The following is a 19,627-nucleotide window of genomic DNA, read 5'->3' on the forward strand; positions in this document are numbered from 1 at the left end:
GCGATGGCTAGAGAGGATACTGGTAAACTTTTCCATGAGACGAAAGACCTCATTAGGTAAGGGCAAACCATGAAAATCTCCACCCCAGCTCACAGAATAGAACTAGCGGAGCTTTCGAAGTTACTCAATGAGTGTACTTGAATACCATCAATCTTCGTACCGACTCTACGCAAGTGATCCACTATTTGAAACAGGTTGCGCAGACCCCCATCACCTGCCAACGCATCCACCAGCTCCACAGCAAAATGCCATCCAAAGTGGTTGTGTCATGGGTTCCTGGTCACACCAGTATTGCAGGAAATGAACGGGCTGACTTCCTGTCACACAACTGCCCGGCCCCATCATCCCCCGCCCAGCTCCCAAGTGACCCATGGGCCACAAGAATGGCTGCAAAGGAGGATCTTCGACGCCGAACGGGTGCTCTCATACCTCCGTGTTCGGTTCTCCTCCCCCTCAATCTTACCAGGATGGAGGAGGTTCTACTACGAAGGATCCGACTGGGCGTGGCTCTTACTCCTGCCCGCACGAGTGGATGGAAAGGGGACTACCGAGGGCATCTGAAATGTCCAACCTGCTGTGAGGAAACGGTTCCGGCAGACCTTCACCACCTACTATGGACATGCCCTGGAACTAAGGACATTCGAAGAAAATGTTTTATGGCAGCAGACCTAAATTTGCAACAAGACACGCATTACCATCGGTGGCTCCATGGTCCTGCCTACCGTTCCCTACTGGACTATATCCGGGAGGCCAACCTAGTCTCCTGGTTATAGATCGGACCCGCTTGGGGTCTAGTATGCCTTGAGGCTATTAAATAAACGAACAAACAACAACAACAAGACAGCTGACATACGGAAGTATAACATGGAGAGGATCGTATACGCTCTAAAGAACGGAGGTAGCCTGAGAGCAGTGAAGAGGCGTCTTAGCGTGGGGAGAAATCAGATGTATGCACTTAAAGACAAGCAAGTCAATGTCATCACAAATAGGGATAAAATTGTCATAGCAGCCGAGGAGTTCTATAGAGATCTGTACAGTAGCCGGGACATCCATGGCAATGCCGAAAGACAAAAGTAGGTAGTTCAGGGGAGATAGACATACCACCAGTAATGACAGAAGAAGTAAGGACGGCTTTGAAAGAAATGAAAGGGGGCAAAGCGCCTGGTGAAGATCAGATAACAGCAGACCTCTTGAAGGATGACGGGCAAATTGTACTAGTAAAACTGGCAAACCTGCACACGTAATGCCTAATGACCGCGAGCGTGCCGGAATCTTGAAAGAACGCGAGCATCATCCTAATCCATAAGAAAGGCGACATGAAGCACTTGAAAAATTACAGGCCGATCAGCTTACTGTCAGTCGCCTAAGGTACTTACCAAGGAAATCGCTAACAGAATTTCTGCCACCTTAGATTTCAGCCAACTTAAAGAAAAAGCAGGGTTTCGTAAAGGCTATTCAGCAATAGGCCATATTCACACGATAAATCAAGTGATAGAGAAGTGCGCGGAGTATACTAAACCCCTAAATATAGACTTCATAGAGTATGAGAAACATTTGACTCGGTCAAAACCTCAGCAGTCATTCAGGCATTACGGAACCAGGGGGTAGATGAGCATTATGTAAGAATACTACAGGATATCTACAATGGGTCCACAGCTACCATCATCTTCCATAAGGAGAGCAGTAAAATACCTATAAGGAAGGGCGTCAGCCAAGGAGACACAATATATCCGATGTTATTCACAGCATTGTTTGCAAGAAGTATTCAGAACATTGGATTGGGAGCAGGTGGGAGTAAGGGTTAATCGAGAATACCTACAGTAACCTCAGATTTGTTGATGACGTTGCCTTGTTAAATAACTCTGGGGAAGAAATGCAAATGATGCAGTGTACATAATAGGCTGTTATTGCTGTTGTTCTTTTTCTTGCTGCTGTCGTTGTTGCTGTTGGTGGTGGTGGCGTTGTTGTTGTTGATGATGATGATAATGACGAAGACTGTGTGAATACGGAGGCAAGTGCCGCACAGCGCTGCTGTCTGCGGCCGCAGTTTATACCGTTACCGACCCGTTATACCTCGGTGGAACGGGAAGGGTTTCAGTTCTTGAGCCCGTTTTAATAAAGTTTATTAATGGCAATGTTAGCCTACCGATTGCTGTAAAAATAGTGGTCGTCCCATTCCCACTCTCACCTCGGCACTACAGCGGACAACCATTGGTGATACACGCTTCTCCCAACGGGCGATGCTGGAGCTCACCTGAGGGCCACGGGGCCCAGGACCCGACGCTGCCGGTGCTGACGATGTCGATGACGCTTTCGCAGTTGCTGCTGTTCTCGTGGTCGCCGGTGCTGGTGCGTCGCTTCTGCCGGGGAACGGGGCCGCATAGGGGTCTGCCGTGGGTCGCTCACGAACGGCGAGTCGCCTGCCTGCATGGGAAGGTGGAAGGAGAGGAGGTGCCGGCTGCTAAATGGCCCTTCAGGCTTGCGACCGTGATTGTGCCCTTTTAATAAGCCGAGTGCAAATTTTATGATGCTCACAAATCAGGGCCCTGCATATTACTTTTTAGGAGCCATCAGTTAGGGAGATTTTATTCGCCGTATAAAGAGAGACCAATATGGGCCTCTTTAGACACATTCACGAGTCACCCGGGCGTGGTAACTTACGAGAAGCAGCCCGGATACTTCAAAATCTAAAAAATGTTGTATACGAACTTTCCCCACAACTTGATCCTTCTGTTAGTTCACACATGTAAAGCCAGAAGTGGGATTAAAGTGTAGTAGGGAGGCTGAAACAATCGCCCTTTAGTGTGTAGTATTTTTTTTTACTCCCTTTAGCATGGGAGGCACACAAAAAAAAAACGATTTTTTTTGTGCCCCAAGTCCGCGAAACATAGAGATCTAAGTTTCGTGATCAGGGGATCACGCGCCAGGAAAGTAAAAGAGCGCAGAATGATACCGCAAGCATGATGTTGCAGTAAAGGACCCTTTCGAAGTCATTTGCGCGAAAACACGACGAAATGATCGTGAAGAAAGCAACACGCCGCAGTGGCTCAGTGGCTAAGGTGTTCCGCGGCTGAGCACGAGGACGCGGGTTCGATTCCCGGCTGCTGCGGCCGTTTTTCTGATGGAGGAGAAAAGCAAAAACGCCCGTGTGCACGAGATTTCGGCGCACGTAAAAGATCCCCAGGTGGTCAAAATTAATCCGTGGCCCTCCACTACAGCGCGCCTCATCGCCTGCGTTGCGTCGGCGCGTTAAGCCCTACAATCAATCCATCAATAGTGAACAAAGCGACGCAAATACAATGTAGCACTTAAGAAATCATTGGTAAATATGGCCAGGCTTTCGCCTTCAAAACACGTATTCATAGTTGATTGCCTGGGGTGACTTTGTTGTGATAGGGGGGCATTGCTCAGCAATGCTCCTTCTACTTTTCGCAGTCTACCATGGTGGCGGGAAAATTTGGGCCTGCAAAAATATACTACTGGTATTGTAGGATTTTATAATTGTTAGCGCTGGCGAACTCCACAAGTAAAATATACCGCACTTAAAATATTAAAGTAATTTAACTTTTCTTAGTTAAGTAGTTAGCGGCGCCCGGTTTCGATCCCACGACCCTTAGGGCGGAACGCGAGGTACATGGTCCTCTTCCCACTGCGCCACAAAACCGGGACGGAATCAAATGCTACGAACGCGCCTTAAATCCTTGACTCATTCAAACTACGTCAAGACGCCACTGATACAACGCATGATGAGGCAATGATTAACACTTGCAATAAAAGAAAAGAAGCTCCCACTTACAGCAACAATGATGGAGTAAAGGTCGTTGCGACAGCGAAGCCCCAAGCATACCACTTAGAGGGATTGACCAAGATCGGCCAATAAAACATAAAAATAATCATAAAACATAATAATCATACGCGTTCCCGACACGTTTCACGCAATTTCAGAATCAATCCAACGGAAATACCAAGTGAATCCCACGATGCGTCGCATCTACACCGGGTTCCCCTCGCGGGGAGGTGGGCGCAATTTTTTTTTATCATAAAGTACACCTGTTTTTAGAAACCAACATAACTGATTGTTTCTCACTTTTTTTGTCTGACAAGGGAAATTAGATTCCTAAAATGATTAACACTGGCTTTATTGTGGACATTTATATTTATAGTTAAACAGCGCGATACGTCCCCTCATAACATAGTTGCAGACTACTGTCTTAAGGAACCATGAAAACAGCATACATACTTGTTTTAATTTTATTTGAAAATCTATCCTGTGGTAACTCCCCCATGGTAAGGTAAGACTTGGAACGCTGTCTTAAAAAAATTAATGGTAGTTTGTTAATACAAGTCAAGGCTCATAATTTTTTTGCTAATTTTATGTGGTAATTCTTCAAGCGCGAAAAAACTTTGTCCGTGATCTCGTTTTTTTCCCCTTCATTTTCAACCAGTGCACTGTTATTGTGCACCTTTTGGAAACAAACTCCTGAGATATTGCTAAAAGTATTCCGTGCTATTTTATAAAAAGATATTAGAAATATTTAATTCCATCAACGTATCAAGTTATTGCCATTTTTTAATTTTCGCAGAAAAACTTTGCCTGTCTGATTAAGTTTTTATTTATCTGAACCAAAACTATCCACAAGAATTTATTTTTGTACCGCGTGATGAAAAAAGAACATTCACCCACTTGAGCGGGCAGTTTTGTTTATACGGGATTTCGAGTTTTTGCAATGAAGGTATACAAGTGCCTTCGCGTTTTGGGAAAAACGCATGCAAGGCGGCTAAAAACTCTCGACCGAGAAATCTCCAGGTTACATACTTTTTTGATCGACATAGCAGTAACTTTTACGCCAGTTCCTTCGTTTTTCCATTTTACGTATAGTTGCGCTTTGAGCTGCACGCCTTTTCTTTTAATACTTTGCGAGTATGTTGATATCAGCGTCGATGCGGAGCCACGGCGGCAAAGGGATGGCACCGGGGTGCTTGAGCACTCCCGTCCTTGCTACATCACTGTCGCGGAAGCAAGCAGTGGCGCCGTCGACGCCTGCCTCAAGTGTCTTGAGGCTAGCAGAGATTGACTTGGGGCATGAAGCCCCGAATCTGTTGGCTTAGCGCTTCGTTGACAGTTTGTTGCCTGCCATAAGGACACCTTGACAGCAGTGCACTCGGCTGGGTAATGGTATATCACCTTGACTGTGTCTATTACGGCTTATGTCCATGAGGCAGTTTCATCAGTGAGTACAGGTTTATCAAGATTAGTGTATACTTGTGTCTACCTTGGCCGTAAAACTGCTCTTATAAGATATGATCTACCTTAGCCTGGCCTCCGCTGAGTGAAGGAAACTCTTCGTGGCCTTCATGGACACATCCTTTCTTTAACTGCGCTACTCCTGCATTCCTTCCTTCCCTCTCCCCCTTTTTCGGCCGCATGGCCTCCCCTTCATTAATAAAGGGCTACAACAGCAACAATTATCCAGCGCCTTCTCGCATGACTCACTCAGGTCAATGCAGGTGCCAGCTGTAACTGTATTTTCGCGCGGATTCAGATGCTGTTGCTCCCGAATGCTGCGGTCGCCTGCCCGAGCAGTGGCAACCTCAAAACGTCCGCCTTCCTGTGAGTTTCTGCGATATTCCCAGATGCGGCGGCGCGAAGAAATGGTGCAAAATAAATTAGAAACATGCGAGCACATTCACCACAGAGCGGGCACCGCTCCGGGACTGAGCCGTAGACATATTTTGAATGCAAAGCTTGGTCTGATGCACAAGTTCATCGGCGTCAATTTTTTAACGTCGCGTACTTTTTCTGAAGTCCTTTCCAACTCCCGTAGACTATATAACGTTCCAAAAAGCACCTCTGCGATGACCAAGAACAACTATATATGAACATAACCTTTTCAAACTACAGACAGCCCTGGTGGCGCGCCTTATACTTGTTAACACTGTTTAGCGCAAACGAAATCTTCGGCATATTTAAAGCTCAACGTAAAATACATAACCGGAAATACCAGCGTTCTCTCGATTAAAAGAAAGCCAGGGTCCTTATAAGAGCAAGCGGTCAGTGCATCTGCGTGCTATATTCTAAAAAAACTATTTCAGCAAAAAAAGAAAGAAAAAACAAAAACAGTTGCTGAGTGCGCCAAAACTTTTATTCAGAAATTTGGGAACAAAAGTGAGGCAGCGAAAGTAAGTATACGTAAGCCCTTACACTTAACAAAAGAAAAAAAAAGCTACCCCGAAAAGTGTAAAGCATGTTTTGGGGGTTTTCGAATCGGCTGCTCGGTCAACTAGCAGCTTCCCTCTCCCCCTCCAACTTTGTTCCGACGAGGGACAGGGAGCCGGGGGGCGGCATCTGGCTATTTGCATGCGGACAGCGCGCCCCGCGCTCGGAACGGGGGAGCACGCGAGATGCTATAGCAGCTGCGCGATCGCACACGGGGTGGGATTCGGCTCGCGTACGATTTGTTTGACACCCGGGTTCCGAATGGAGCTCCAATGCCTCGGGCGGCGCCCGCTGGCCCATTCAACATGGCCCGACCAACGCCGCCGATTGAAAGGAAACGCCTCCGTAACGTCTCACCCCATATACAGCCGCAGGCAGGCTTACTAACTCTTGCGTGAGGTCGAGATCACCGAAAGCGTCACACTGACGACACGATGCGCGGTGACCACTTGAGAAGAAACGCTGGACAAAAGGGAGACGCTCCCTTCTCGCCTTGGAGGCGTTGGTCGGTCGCGGAATGCGCAGTTTTCGCTGGCAGCAATGAGAATAAGAAAGGGTCTTCCATGGCCCTGGAGCACAGTTCCCGCATTCGTTTGCCGAACTCTTGGGAATGCTTTCTCATTTTGTTTAGCTCAGTTCACCCCCAAATATTTCTTCCTGTTTTTTTCCTTGACCGGGTTCTTCAGAAAAATACCGTCACAGAACGCCTGTCCACTGAAATTTTTCAGTCTGCCTTTGTCCAACGCTTGTTTATTGTAATGCTTTTGTTAAACTGAAAAAATAAAAGCAAGAGTTTGCTGGGAATTCAAGGGGATAGAGGTTCGCTGGCCTCTCCGTGCGCAATCTGGGTCGAGGGCATGAAACGGCTACGGGGGAATGGTGTCATCCGTCTATTTTCTCCCTGCGAAGGTGAAGAAGTGCGTCGTCACAGGAAATGGAAAATGCGCCGTGTTACCGATTGCAGCTTCGCAACGCAGCACGAGAAGCCTGTCCCTTGGCCTGCGTGCTATGTTGCGTAAAGCACATCCCTGGCTTGTCTCACCCTGAGCGAACCCCCAGCGGAACAGGCACGTTTCACGTTTCGCAATCAGTACCGTAGTAACTCGAGCGCTCAGATGGTAAAAACTTTCCATCTTCACCTCACTGATTAAAAGACAAACACCCGCATGGCGATACTTAAAATTATGCATGAGCTCCGCGAAATGATTAAATACATCGTTATTTTCACCTTAAATCAGCTATTCTGCCCAGTGGTTTTCTGGTATTAAATACACCCCAATTTTTTTTTGTTTTCGTGAAGAGGAGAATACAATTCGGGAAACCTGATTAATCCTTGATTGATTGATTGATTGATTGTAGGGTTTTAACGCGCCGACGCAACGCAGACGATGAGGCGCGCCGCAGTGGAGGGCTCCGGATTAATTTTGACCACCTGGGTATCTTTAACGTGCGCTGAAATATCGTACACACGGGCGTTTTCCCTTTTCGCCTCCGTCAGAAAAGCAGCCACCGCGTCCGGGAATCGAACCCGTGACCTCGTGCTTAGCAGCGCAACGCCTTAGCCACTGAGCCACCGCGGCGGGTCTGATTAATCCTTGATTGTGATGATTTACTTGAGAAAACAAGGTTTGACAGTTTTTTTAAAGAGGTACCGTGTACTGGATTTACGTTTACTTCATTTATTTACTTATTTGTTTTCAAGTTTCCAATTTTCTTTTGGGAGTGCGTAGACGTATAAAAAATTGCCTCGGATAGCGGAAATCGCCTGAGTTCGAAAGAGTCTTGGTTTTCGTCAACGCTGCAGAGACAAACGCCACACCACACGGAGACCACCTTAGTGCATCGCCGCATGTAGTATACACAACGACAACCTGGTGGGAGTTATCGTAACATAACAGGGACTACCCTGAGTAGATTAAATAAGCTGTTGCCTTCGGGTAACCCTTCCCATACAAGATCGTGTTTCTGTGAAAAATTGTTAAAGCCGCGCACTCCGAAGTTGGATTCTCAGGGCGTTAGTGCCGTATGGGGTCGAGTGGCTTGGAGGAGGGAGTGGCCCGTTACGGGGACTCTGAATGTGCTGCTCAAGGCTCATTAAAATGCGCCGCACGATTGGTGGCTCGTTTTTAAGCAGCCCGATGTAGCATAAATGGATGGCGCACCGTACCCCACAAAAATAAAAGGTAATAGAACAAGCATCGGATTTGAAGAATGCAGGGCACTCGCAGCTACAGCCGAGCGCGTATACGGCCCGTGCAGATGCTACCGACCATGTGCATGGAGGCAGAGCCCTCGTTCCGCCGTGGATGTGTGTGGGCCGTGAGAGACAGCAAAAGCTTTCGTTTTTAATTAATTGAAGAGGAGACGTATGCGCAGTCAAACTTCTATCACCCTGACAGCAACTGAAAGGGGAGACACGTGGAAAACACGGGGGTGGTCGCATAATCTAGGTATGCGCACCCGGGGTGAAAGAGCTTGTTACCCTGTTGTTCGATATTTTATGGCGATGTTTTTTTTTATTTCTTGCTAGGTGTAAACATTTATTCCTTAACAGATAATACAGTTGTGTTTGCGCTGGTGTTTTCTTTCGTGGTGTGGGTTGTCGTTTCTTTTGCACAGTTTGAAGCTATAAGACTATATAAACTTGCAGTTACTATGGCTCTGTTTACTGCACTTGTGAATAGAGCAAGCACAGCGAAAGGAAACCTCCATATGTTTGCTTCCTTGAGCCCAAAGAATAAAGCGTTAATTTTAAACAAACTTAAATTAAGGCAAGAACGTGCAAAACTAGCACAAAATTTTATTGGTATTTTTATGTGCCTCGACGTTATGGTGGTCGTGGGGTTTCCCCAAAAAGAAGCAACATCACCAAGTTTTATTTTTAACGCGATAGCATTAAATGGCCCATTGTGTGAAAAACCCGGCGTCCGGCGTCCGGAGTCGGCGTTGGTGTCTGGGACCAAAAATCGGCTCCTGAAATTAGGGTGCGCACAAGAGCACGAGGCGTTCCGAGTTTTCCGAGGCGTTCCGAGGCGTTCCGAGCTTCTCACTCCATCGAAAGTGGAAGTTAGGCACCGCGGAGCCAGGCAACGCGGAGCCACGTGAGCAGTGGAGAATTTCAGCAGTGACTGTGGGAGCGCTGTTCAGCGGCACGTCATGCAAGCGCCCCTCCGACCTGGCGCTGCGGCGCAACCGCCTCAATTATACTGTAAGCGCGAAACCGGAAGAAGCACTCGGCGGCCTTCAATCGGGCACGAATGCTTGCGCATTCACCCTCCTAACCAGGGGCGTAGCCAGGGGGGAAGGGGGGGGGGGGGGGGGCGAAATGTTTCGTGCCAGGTTGGGGTGCGGTTTAAGTAGCCCGAAGAACTGCCTGATTTCGCCTGCTGGCGCGGAATCTGCAGCTTTAAGGACATTTTTGTTTTTGTCCATATAAAGCTGAAAACAAGGGCTACGTCAACGTCAGACCCCTGTGCCCGCTCCAGATGCTCCACTTGTCAACATATAAAGCCCGGCTGCATTTCGCGCCGGATACACCGAGCTGCGCCGCGAACCTGCCGGAGCCAATCTAGGCAGTCCCGCTGTTTCGCAGGTGGTTGTGCTGCTAAGCACTAGGTCGCGGGTTCGATTCCCGGCCGCGGCGGCCGCTTTTCTGATAGAGGCGAAAAGCAAAAATAGCCGTGTGTACGAGATTTGGGCACACGTTAAAGATCCCCAGGTGGTCGAAATTAATCTGGAGCCCTCCACTACGGTGCGCCTCATCTCCTGCGTTGCGTCGGCGCGTTAAACCCCGCAATCAATGAATCAATCAATCAATCAATCGCAGGCGGAACAGCACGGCGAGGAAATGGCGAAACAGCAAGAAAAGCCTCATATAGGCATACATGTAGTCTGGACTTCAGCGTGTCATTCCTTGTCTTTACACTGGTACAAAGTGTAATAACATGAAAGCATGTCACTGTATTTTGTTCAGACAAATATCAATACTTGATATGTTTATTTTTCTACCGACATCACATTTGATTGACTATTGCAGTTCCATAATTTCTGATATATGAAAAGCATTGCTCTGCCCATCTTGTATTTCCTCCACATCAACAAAACTGTACAATTCTCTTTAGTGCAGAACTTTGTTTTTTTGGAACTATCCCATTGTTTCCTTGACTTCCCCTTTGGTTAGAATCAGCATTCTGTATTTGCTTAACCGGAATTTTACTGAAGCCATGTCTGTTCGATGTAACGGCTGAAATAGAATGAAAGTTAAGAAACGTGCAACAAGCTCAACATTCAACAGCAGTGCAATAAGGTGTTTTGCTTAGCGTAAGTTTACTATTCACGTTACTAGCTCAAAAAAATAACAAAAAAGTGATTACTTAAGCACGAAGACGCACGTTTGCTAGCTTCACCGCCTTAATATACGAATGTACCGCACGTACATTCGACTGCGATTCGAAGGTTATCGCGGGAAAGCTACTCTTTCAAATGAAGCAGACAGAACACCGGCTTTAGCTAATCTTCCATGCCAGTTTCGTTATCGTCGGCGTAGATAAAAGGCAACCAAGTTGTGCTTAATAACAACGAATGTAAAGCTTGAAACCCAAACGGTGGCAAGTCAGTCGTGCGGGCCATTGTTGTAGCATGGAACATCCAAGAAGGGAGAGAAGAGTGCGGAAGGTTGATTTTCATGATTCCGAAATGAAACCGTAGGCGGCCTGCGGTTTCGTTTTGGAACCGTGAAAATCAAGATTTTGCACTCTTGCCACTCTTGCCCAAGCGCGCCACCGGCCTTCGAGGCCGGTGACACGCTTGGCCGCTCGATGCTGGCGCGATAACCTTCAAATCGTTCTCGACTGTACTTTATAGTTGATAAGAAAACTTATGAGCCCTTTTCCTAAAGGAAAATTTAAAACACGCGAATCTTGATAGTAAATAGCTGCAGTGTTGGCCTCCACTTCCGCCTGACGAACTTCGGGGACCGCCCCAGCGCGCCACTCACGAGCACACTCATGATCACGCTCACGAGCGCGTGCACGCATAACCGCCTGCTTATCGGACGAACGAATCACCCGTGGCCTACTCATAGACCGGCGAACGGGAATTTAGATCATCATCATCATCAACAACAACCACAACAACAACATCATCAACATCATCATCATCATCATCATCATCATTCAAGCTTCTTAAGGTGGGCTTTACTGTTAGCGTTCAGCATACACAAGTCGCATGTTGAAGTCAGTTATTTCAAGCTTCGTTTGCCGTAATGGTACTGCCGTCCTTAAAGTGCGTGGTCCATGCCGACAAATACATCTATTTGTATGTGAACCGCAGTGCGAGCTATCCACATTTTAACAAGAATGTTCTAGTTGAAGAGGAGGAGGAGGAGGAGGAGGAGCAAAATTTTTTAAACAGCGAAGTCGAGCGGGTCAGTGGGCGGGGTCCGCTGTTCTTCTTAACCAGCTTAAGTGATGTGGTCAAATGAAATGAAAAGGCAAGGGACGCTAAAAGAAAGCAATAAAGGTGCAGTTCAGCGCGCAAGGATATAACACAAACAGCTGAATCGGAGTTTCCAAATAGAACATGGCAGAGTTCAACCTCCTTTTATGGGACAGGACACCTCCCACAGTTTGCCTTCCGCAAGAAACAACTCGTGTATTTTCTTTACAGCTACACGTGTGCAAGAAAACACTTTGCTTTCCATCTTTTTTAACTTACATCCGAACTGCAGAATGAATGGCAGCCTCTGTGACGGGCGGAGTTTCTTCTGCGTGTCTACGCCCATCGCTCCAGGTCGGTATGGACATGAACTGAGCAACTGTAGTATCGGCCAGCTGAACTCGGACGACGTGCTTTGGTTTGCCGAGTCCGCCCCTCTCTTTGTCGAGCCCTCGCACGTTTCTCGCTCGCGTGGGGCTCGACTGATGCTCCGGAAAGAGGAACGTTGTACCTTCCCTAAGGCGGGCGAGCCGGTTTTTAAGGATAGCAAGCAAACACCGTTTGGGTAGCCCCGCAAAGTACCCATAAGTAATGGGAAGGGTATCAGCTCGTGGAGGCGAAGGGAAAACAGTACCGTTCAAGTTGGCTCTGTGATCATACGAAACGAGTGGGCCAGGAGGGTTATAAAACATTTGTGCAGGTTCGAAATAAAATATAGCCTAACTTTCAGAAAAAAAAAACAGTGAATGGCTGAATGTATTGTTTAGGGTACAAATCTAACGGTGCGTTAGCTAATAGCGCCCAAAGATGCAGTCATTAAGGAAATTTTGATAACTTTAAAATACACATGAGCTTTCGGCTACAGGCACATCGGACCCATCAGTCCGAAGTATTCGCAGCGTGCTCTTTTACCCAAATCAGGTACTCCACGGTAGACTCTGTGACCAATCGCATTCCAAAGTCACCTGTGGACTGAGTAACAGCATATCTGCCACTTGACCGCGGACACACGGGTAGCGGTGGCATCAGAAAAACGTTAAGCTTTACAAAAATAACAAAGCAATCAGGTTACTCAATTCTGAGGAAGCGTTTACGTGGCAAGGCTTACAAGGTTGCACAAAGCAGCCGGCCATTGTTTTACGATTCGCGGACGAGGGAAGGAAGGAAGGAAGGAAGAATGTAGAAGAAAGGCAGGAAAGTTAACCTGGCTAGAGCCTAGTTTGCTATCCTGCACGTGGGAAAGGGGAAATGGGCAAAAAAGAGGGGAAAAAAAGGGGAAAAGTTGGACCAGACACGTATAGTTTACGAAGCACTTCAGTGGAGCCTCATTGCGCCTCAGAAGCCCTCGATATGCCGGTTTGTAGCTTGCCTTTCGTTTTTTTTTTTTTGTCTATTACCGGCAGCCGATTGAAGAAAGAAGGTACACTCATTGATTCATTTATGTCGCACATTGCTTGCCTGCTGCGAATTAGAAAACGGCCTCCACAGGCGTCTGAGAAATACTGATAATAAAAGTGACACATAACGGAGTGAGCGCATTCATATTTTGAACCACTGCACGGGCATATCTCTGTAAGGCGTGACTTTGATGGCAGAAGCGTGCAAAAACAACAAGAAAAAATACACCATTAACGTGGGTCGGTATCACCTCCACGATCGGTCCGTTACTGCTGGGCACCTTTACACCCTGAAGCCCCGAAATAGTCTTTGTACATTTCTTTAAAAAATGACCTTTTTATTTCGGCGCATTGGTTCAAATTATTCGGCCCCATCAAACAAGAGAAACCCAAGAGAGGTATGGGAAGTGTGAATGTTATATTTAACTTTCCCAACCCTCCAGCCTATTTGTTTCTTCTCAATCATCATTCACGACTCCTTATCTGTGAAAGGACACAGGTTATGGCTTCATATTTTCCATTTCTAGTTCACTGTATTGGCTGTGCACTCTCTCAGAGCTGTCCTCTTTACAACGCACGTGATAGCCTGGTCAGCGCCGAAAAAGGAAACTAAGACAGTGGGTAAAATGTTTTAGACTGACGCAATAAGAAAAAGCTGAATGTGTGTACCTAGCAAAGGACAAATCAAAGTGGCAGGCTCCACCAAGGAACGCCGTTCAATCAATGGCACGTTCATCTCAGTTGTTCCCAACAAAGTTTTGATGAGTAACACGAGCCTTCGTTTGTCACTGACTCGCTATGCCCGAAGTGCCGCCAAGGTTCGCGGACACTTCGTTCCGGCGGCGTCAGTAGGTGACCTAACGGTTCCACGCAGGCTCAATAAAGAAGTTGTATCTCTCTCTCTCTTGCTTTCGTGCGTATTGGCTTTCATTATTTCGCTGCGTGATCTCCCGAGGCCCCGGCAGAAGCTGCCGTTGCCGACAGGTGATCGAGTCGATGGAATGGCACAGCAGCAGACGTGCACTGGTTTCACGAAACACGAGAATCTGCTGGGAGGTAAGACCCCGCTTCAAAGAGAAGTTTGCTGGAGGTACGGCTTCGATGTCTTTTCACTCGACGCAGTGCGGGGAGAGGGGGGTGCATTGTTCTTGTTTTTCCTTTAAGCCCAGGATGGAACGTTTCGGCTGAATGTATGCAGACGCCTGTTCCAATTCAAGTTCACGTTCGTTGCACTGAAGTCCGGTACGGCTCGCTGCATACGTTGCAGCGGGTACACAAAGGCCGTACAATCGGTGTGAGGATGCCCCTCCCCCTCCCCCCATAAAAAATTTGGGAATACACCAAATAAACAATAAGCAGCCTAAACAATTTGGGAATACATCACCCGCCACTGCTGCGTATAAACTAACGCCTTCTGCTGCCGCAAGGTCACCAGCTCACTTCCCGCTCAGGGGGGTTGCCGCTGTGACGCAGGCGACATATTCGGTTCATGTTAAGCAGCTTCAGGCAAATAAAAAGTTAACTGTAGCTCTTCCCTTATGGTACGCTTCATACCACAGGTGCAGCATCTGTTAGACGAAATTTGAAGTTTCGTAGAGACCATTACGTCTTTCGCAAGCCACCACTTTTCCATGCTTAGTTCTCGCTTTTCTCAAGTTTCCCTGCAATTCCTCTGTTTTTTTTTTGTTTTTTTTAGCCGTAAATATGCGCACCAGCGAAGAAAGGCCTGCTACTCATGACAATAGACCGGTTGATAGCTCACCTAACTATCCGAGTTGTGCGCCCTCAGTTTCGACCTCGCGAGAGTACCTTGTGGTGCTCTGAATCCATTCAAGCCTGAAGGTTTCGAAATTTGAGCCGAAACAAATAAACAGCAGTCAAGCCGGCAGATAGTGAAGGGCTCGCGTTTCGCCCGGAGTAGCGGCTGCCGAGCTCGAGAGGCATGACAGCCGCACGCGGGTCTCGTTTCACTTTCTAACACAAGGAATCCGGATTGACGCCGGCAAACGGCAAAAATGTAGAACTGCTGCCATTCAGACGTCATCGGCCTCTGCTCTTCCAGAGGGTGAATTGGAGGCACCCGGAATAACGCAGCCAGGGAATCGATTACAGAGAATCGCGGAGAGAGTAGGCCGTTTTAATAGTTTCCATTGATTTGTTCTTGGTCGTGAGCTTCTTTCCCCGCTTGTTTTTCATCGAGGCGAAAGCATTGTTGCCGCGGCGTTGGCGCGTTTCCTTCTGGCCCGAACGACCTGTCTTCGCTCAATATTCCTAGAATTCGTCTCTTTGATGTGCGCAGAAGAAAAAGAGAACGCCTTCCTGGCGCAATTGACAAAAGGGGGAAGAAAATAGCTGCTCCACGGCAAGCCTTTCCACCAAGGTGTCAAACTTGAAGGACCGCCGAGTTTCGGATTGGGAGAAGAATGGCGGCAATGATAAGGGCCTTGGAGAATGAGGAAATAAGGACTGCGAAGTGAAGATTGGCGTGCAATAGAGCCGACACGCGGGAGTAAAGGTCGCCCCCACAGTGGCAGCGCGCCGCACGCCGTTCACAGTCGGCGCCTGCAGTCTCGACTGGAAGAGCAATCCCGCCTGCACGCGATCCGCTGCAGCGTGTAATTTGTCGCTGTTGACGCTCAGATCGTTTTCCGTTATTCGTCGTTATTGATTCTGCCGCCCTTGCTCGAAAAATAAGCTTTCCCTACAATGCTTTTCATGGCTCCGAGCGTGCTCTAAGCGAGTTCATAACCTTGTATTTTTCTCCTTTCTAAGCTGTCCGCCCCTTATTGCTGTGTTTCATCCGCGGCTTTTTTTCTTGCCCAGTACATGCAACTCCCAGAAATTGTCGTGTTTTGTTCTATTTCTGCTGCAATCTTCCGTATCAAACGCCAATATTGGGAGGCACTAACACTCTTCGGTGTGACCTTGTCCGGTCTGTGTATTGAACTTCGGGTGCGTGAATCGCAAAGGGATGACGTGTTTTTCAGTTTAGAAGGAATTTATTTGGTACAAAGTAAATGAGGCGATGGCCGCGATATGTTTTGAAGTTAAAGTGAATAAACAGGGCATACTGTTGCCTTTGTCACCGCCTCGGACATGAGGATTTCTTCGTTTTAACTGTTTTGAAATCGTGGTATTTTTCTGCTGCGGTGTGGCAAACGAGAGTTTAAAAATTTTTCTCCGCAAGTATTTACACGCAATAAAGTCAGGCAGTCTTTATTAACTATTGCCGCGGAGAGCCACAATGACATGTCAAGCGGATGCCTTCGTCCCCTTGCGTCCTCGCGCCGGTGTAAGAATTCCTATCGCATCTAACGACTCAAAGAGGCCCTTTTGTAACGCCTCTAGTTTGTAGCGGCGTTTACAAACGTAACTTATTTCGTGCGGGGACGGAGGGCATAGCATTGTGTGAAGCCTGTTTTAGCGACCGTTGAACATGTTCGGCGTCCCAGGCACACCTCCCAAGGACAGCTCCTTTTTGGTGTCATTGACAGTCTAGAAAATCGGCCGCTGAACGAAACGGAAATCCTCAAACCCAGGTGATGACCGTTTTTCTTCCCAGGGGGCTCAAAGCCTCCCTTAAATTCTTTAAACATACTGGGTTATGTGCGCGGATTCAAGCCATGGCACCACGGTCAAGAAGTGTCTGCATCCTTTTATATTTTCTGATGCATCAAAGTTAAAGGGGTCCTGAAATACCTTCCGCCGATGCAAGGATGTACGTGTAACCAAATAAAGCAATGTATTAGCAATCTTCTCCCGCAAGAATTTTGTTAAAGCGATGAGTATTAGCTGAGAAATCGTGTCAAAAACCGCGCATTATCGTCGCGCCGCGTTTCCTCTTCCTTTCAACTTATTCTTCGCTGTTGACGGTGCGAGAGCCTTCCCTCCCATGATGCTGCGCACCTCAGCGGTGACGTACTTCCGCTAATGCTCTCCTTAGACTGCCGTCTGCTACGGGCAAGCTTTGTTAACACCATGAATCCCGCACTCCGCTCAAGGCTGGAAAAACGAACGAAAAATCTGGCCGGATGTGTGCGGTGGCCTCGCCTTGCCCTTTCTATGTGTACGTTGCTGAAGTTGCTATCGCTGGCACGTGAATTTTTATCGGCGGCGAACTCGCAGCCGCACGGGGAGAATCGTGCGCTCGTTCCCTTTGATGCACCGCGCACTGTTTATCCAAAAAGCGCCGTATCAGATGTGGCCCCGCTAGTGCCCGGTCTTATTTTGCGGCGTTGGTAATTCCGGCCGGCGGCATGTGAAAAAATTGGCCGCGTATCTGCTCCTTTCGTTTCAAATGTCGTCAAAACACGATAGTCTTTGTAGACATTTGCCAAAGAAATGCCCCCGTTTGCTTTCCCGCTCACCTTTCATGCTGTTTCTGTACCGTCGCGCTCATTCCAAGGTAAAAACACTACAGGTTTGCGCAAGGCAATTTGAATTTACCGCGTTCCACTGCTACAGGCCGGGTTCCTCGATGCCAGCGCTGCAGTACGGCAGAGACGCGCGTGAATGGAGGCGGCCGACTACAATGTTTACAGAACCGCGTGGCAGCGCTCCACGTGCGTTCCAAGCAGAACGTGGAACCTAGCTAGTGGAACCTTTCGTTGCTGTTGCCGCGTGATTTTTCATATGCCGCCAGGAGGCGGCGGTTTTCTTCGGTAGATTTAGAATATCATTTTTTATAAAAAAAACCAAGCATCCATGAATTTTTTAAATAAAGGAACACTGTGAATATCCCTTGTGTACTAATTTCCTGTCTTATATTTGCGTAATGTCTTGTTCTTGTTCAACAAAGTTGACAAGTATGAACATATAAACCAGGCTTAGACGTTTACTTTTGGCTGTGAGTATATAAGACTATTGCGCAGTAAGCAGTTTACTTTGGCCGGGTGGCTGAATCGAGTTACAGACAGACAGACATAGAGACATACCAAAATGTCTGGGTTTAAGTAGCCCAAGAAAGACTTTATAAGACATTTTAAACCGATACAGAACCCGTGCACAAAACGCTTCAATCGTGACCCGTTCAGCTTGGGGCGACGCGTGGTGGAGAGCGGCAACGTTGGCAAAATATGCCCCGCCGCGGCTCTGAGCTTTCTAGCGCTGGAGCGAGCGCCATGCCTTTGACAATCTCAACCATCGGTTGCCTTGGCAACAAGGCACAAACCGCTCTAGAAGTCAGTTACGGTTGCGTGATCCCGGTTAAGCTCGGGGCCCCACCTCGCGACATGTAGGCACTGCAGGCGTACCACTCACTTCCATTGGGAAGTGCGAGATGCGTTTGGCATTAAAAGAGGCGATGGTGTGTGTGTTGTGGACGCCTTTGTTTCGCGATGAAATGTGACGTTGTGCTTCTGCGGGTGGATAGCGCTTCCCATGGTCTGGATTATCTTTCTCGAGCGACGTACGACTCAACCTTGCATGGGGTATGTGCAGTGTGCGTGGCTTGTGCGCCAGAGTGAAGTGACTTGCTGTTCGTCCCCGCAAACCGCGCGCGAGGTGAGTGCCGAATTTACGACAAGCAGGAGGAGGCAACCCATCGTCTGTAAATCGCGGTTCAGGCTTGCAACACATGTTGTGACGTTGTGTTCGTTCGAAACGTATCTCTGGATTGTTTTGAAGTTGAAAATTTACACAATCTTCCCGCGAGGGGAACCATGGGGTAGATGCGACGCATCGGGGGTTGCCGTTGCGTTTCCGTTATGTTAGCCTGTGGATTGCTGTTGTTGTGTGTCCTATTTAAGGAGCATGTTCACCCCCGATGCGTCGCATCTACCCCATGGTTCCCCTCGCGGGAAGATGGTGTAAATTTTATCGGGGTGGCCGGTGCTTGTTACGGTTGCGCCGACCATCGCGATATCAGGCCTGTTAGTCTCCATTTCAAATCATCGGCGGTCACCGGAGGATGTCATCGGAGGAGCGCCGGCGGAACGACTGAGCGGAGCGGCGCAGTTACCGCGTTTATATGTACGGTGAGGGGAATGAGAGAGAGCAGCGCAGAGCAGCGCATGCGCATGTGTTAACCCGCACCCACGCACAGCTGGCACGGCGACGGAGCGAGCGCAGCCGAGCGCTAACACGCAGATGGCGCTGCGGTGAGAGCGGCGCTAGCGCGCAGCTGGCGCGGCGAGGAGAATGGGGGAGGGATGCGGACGCCGCCGGACTACGCCGGAGGGACAAGGCGGGTGAAAGAGATGCGTCCCATCTAATAAAATGTATGCGTCAAACCCGGGAATTCGGCTCAGGGCGTTCTCTGCGATTGCACGAAAGAAGTGCCACGGGGCTTCAACGCTTTCTTCATGGAACGTACTCAGGTAAGAGAATATCCAGTCGTGTTATGGCCGTTTTGCATTCCATGCAAATGGTTAAGCGTTTGTTTACACTTGTTTAGTTTGTCGTAAAATGTCCAAGCACTCCGGCACTCCGCTGGCAGATCAGCCGCGGCGAGCCGACGCTGAGCAGACGACTCTCTTTGCCGAAAGTGCGTGAAAAAGCCGCCCAATAGCAGGATGTCTAGCTCATGACAAACATCTGGGAATCGATGGCGTAGACATCTGAAGATGGCGGCGTCCAA

At 48.3% G+C, this 19,627-nt stretch overlaps 1 protein-coding gene and 1 long non-coding RNA gene across 2 annotated transcripts in view; both read right to left on the reverse strand.

Moving 5' to 3' along the window:
• Positions 1-2,212, reverse strand: part of Bma (SCY1-like protein bma) — a 158,593-nt gene extending 156,381 nt beyond the window's left edge. Inside the window, exon 1 of the mRNA XM_077691753.1 lies at positions 2,189-2,212. Coding sequence (XP_077547879.1) covers positions 2,189-2,212 — 24 coding nt within the window. The remainder of the gene's footprint in view (positions 1-2,188) is intronic.
• A 73-nt stretch (positions 2,213-2,285) lies between these two features.
• The window catches only part of LOC144159685 (uncharacterized), a 368,320-nt gene continuing 350,978 nt past the window's right edge, over positions 2,286-19,627 (reverse strand). Inside the window, exon 4 of the long non-coding RNA XR_013320348.1 lies at positions 2,286-2,424. This is a non-coding gene — a long non-coding RNA (uncharacterized LOC144159685). The remainder of the gene's footprint in view (positions 2,425-19,627) is intronic.

This window comes from Haemaphysalis longicornis, unplaced genomic scaffold (genome assembly GCF_048455015.1).
Source record: "Haemaphysalis longicornis isolate Haplotype H1 unplaced genomic scaffold, Haemaphysalis longicornis Haplotype H1 scaffold_10, whole genome shotgun sequence".
NCBI classification, from domain to species: Eukaryota; Metazoa; Arthropoda; class Arachnida; order Ixodida; family Ixodidae; genus Haemaphysalis; species Haemaphysalis longicornis.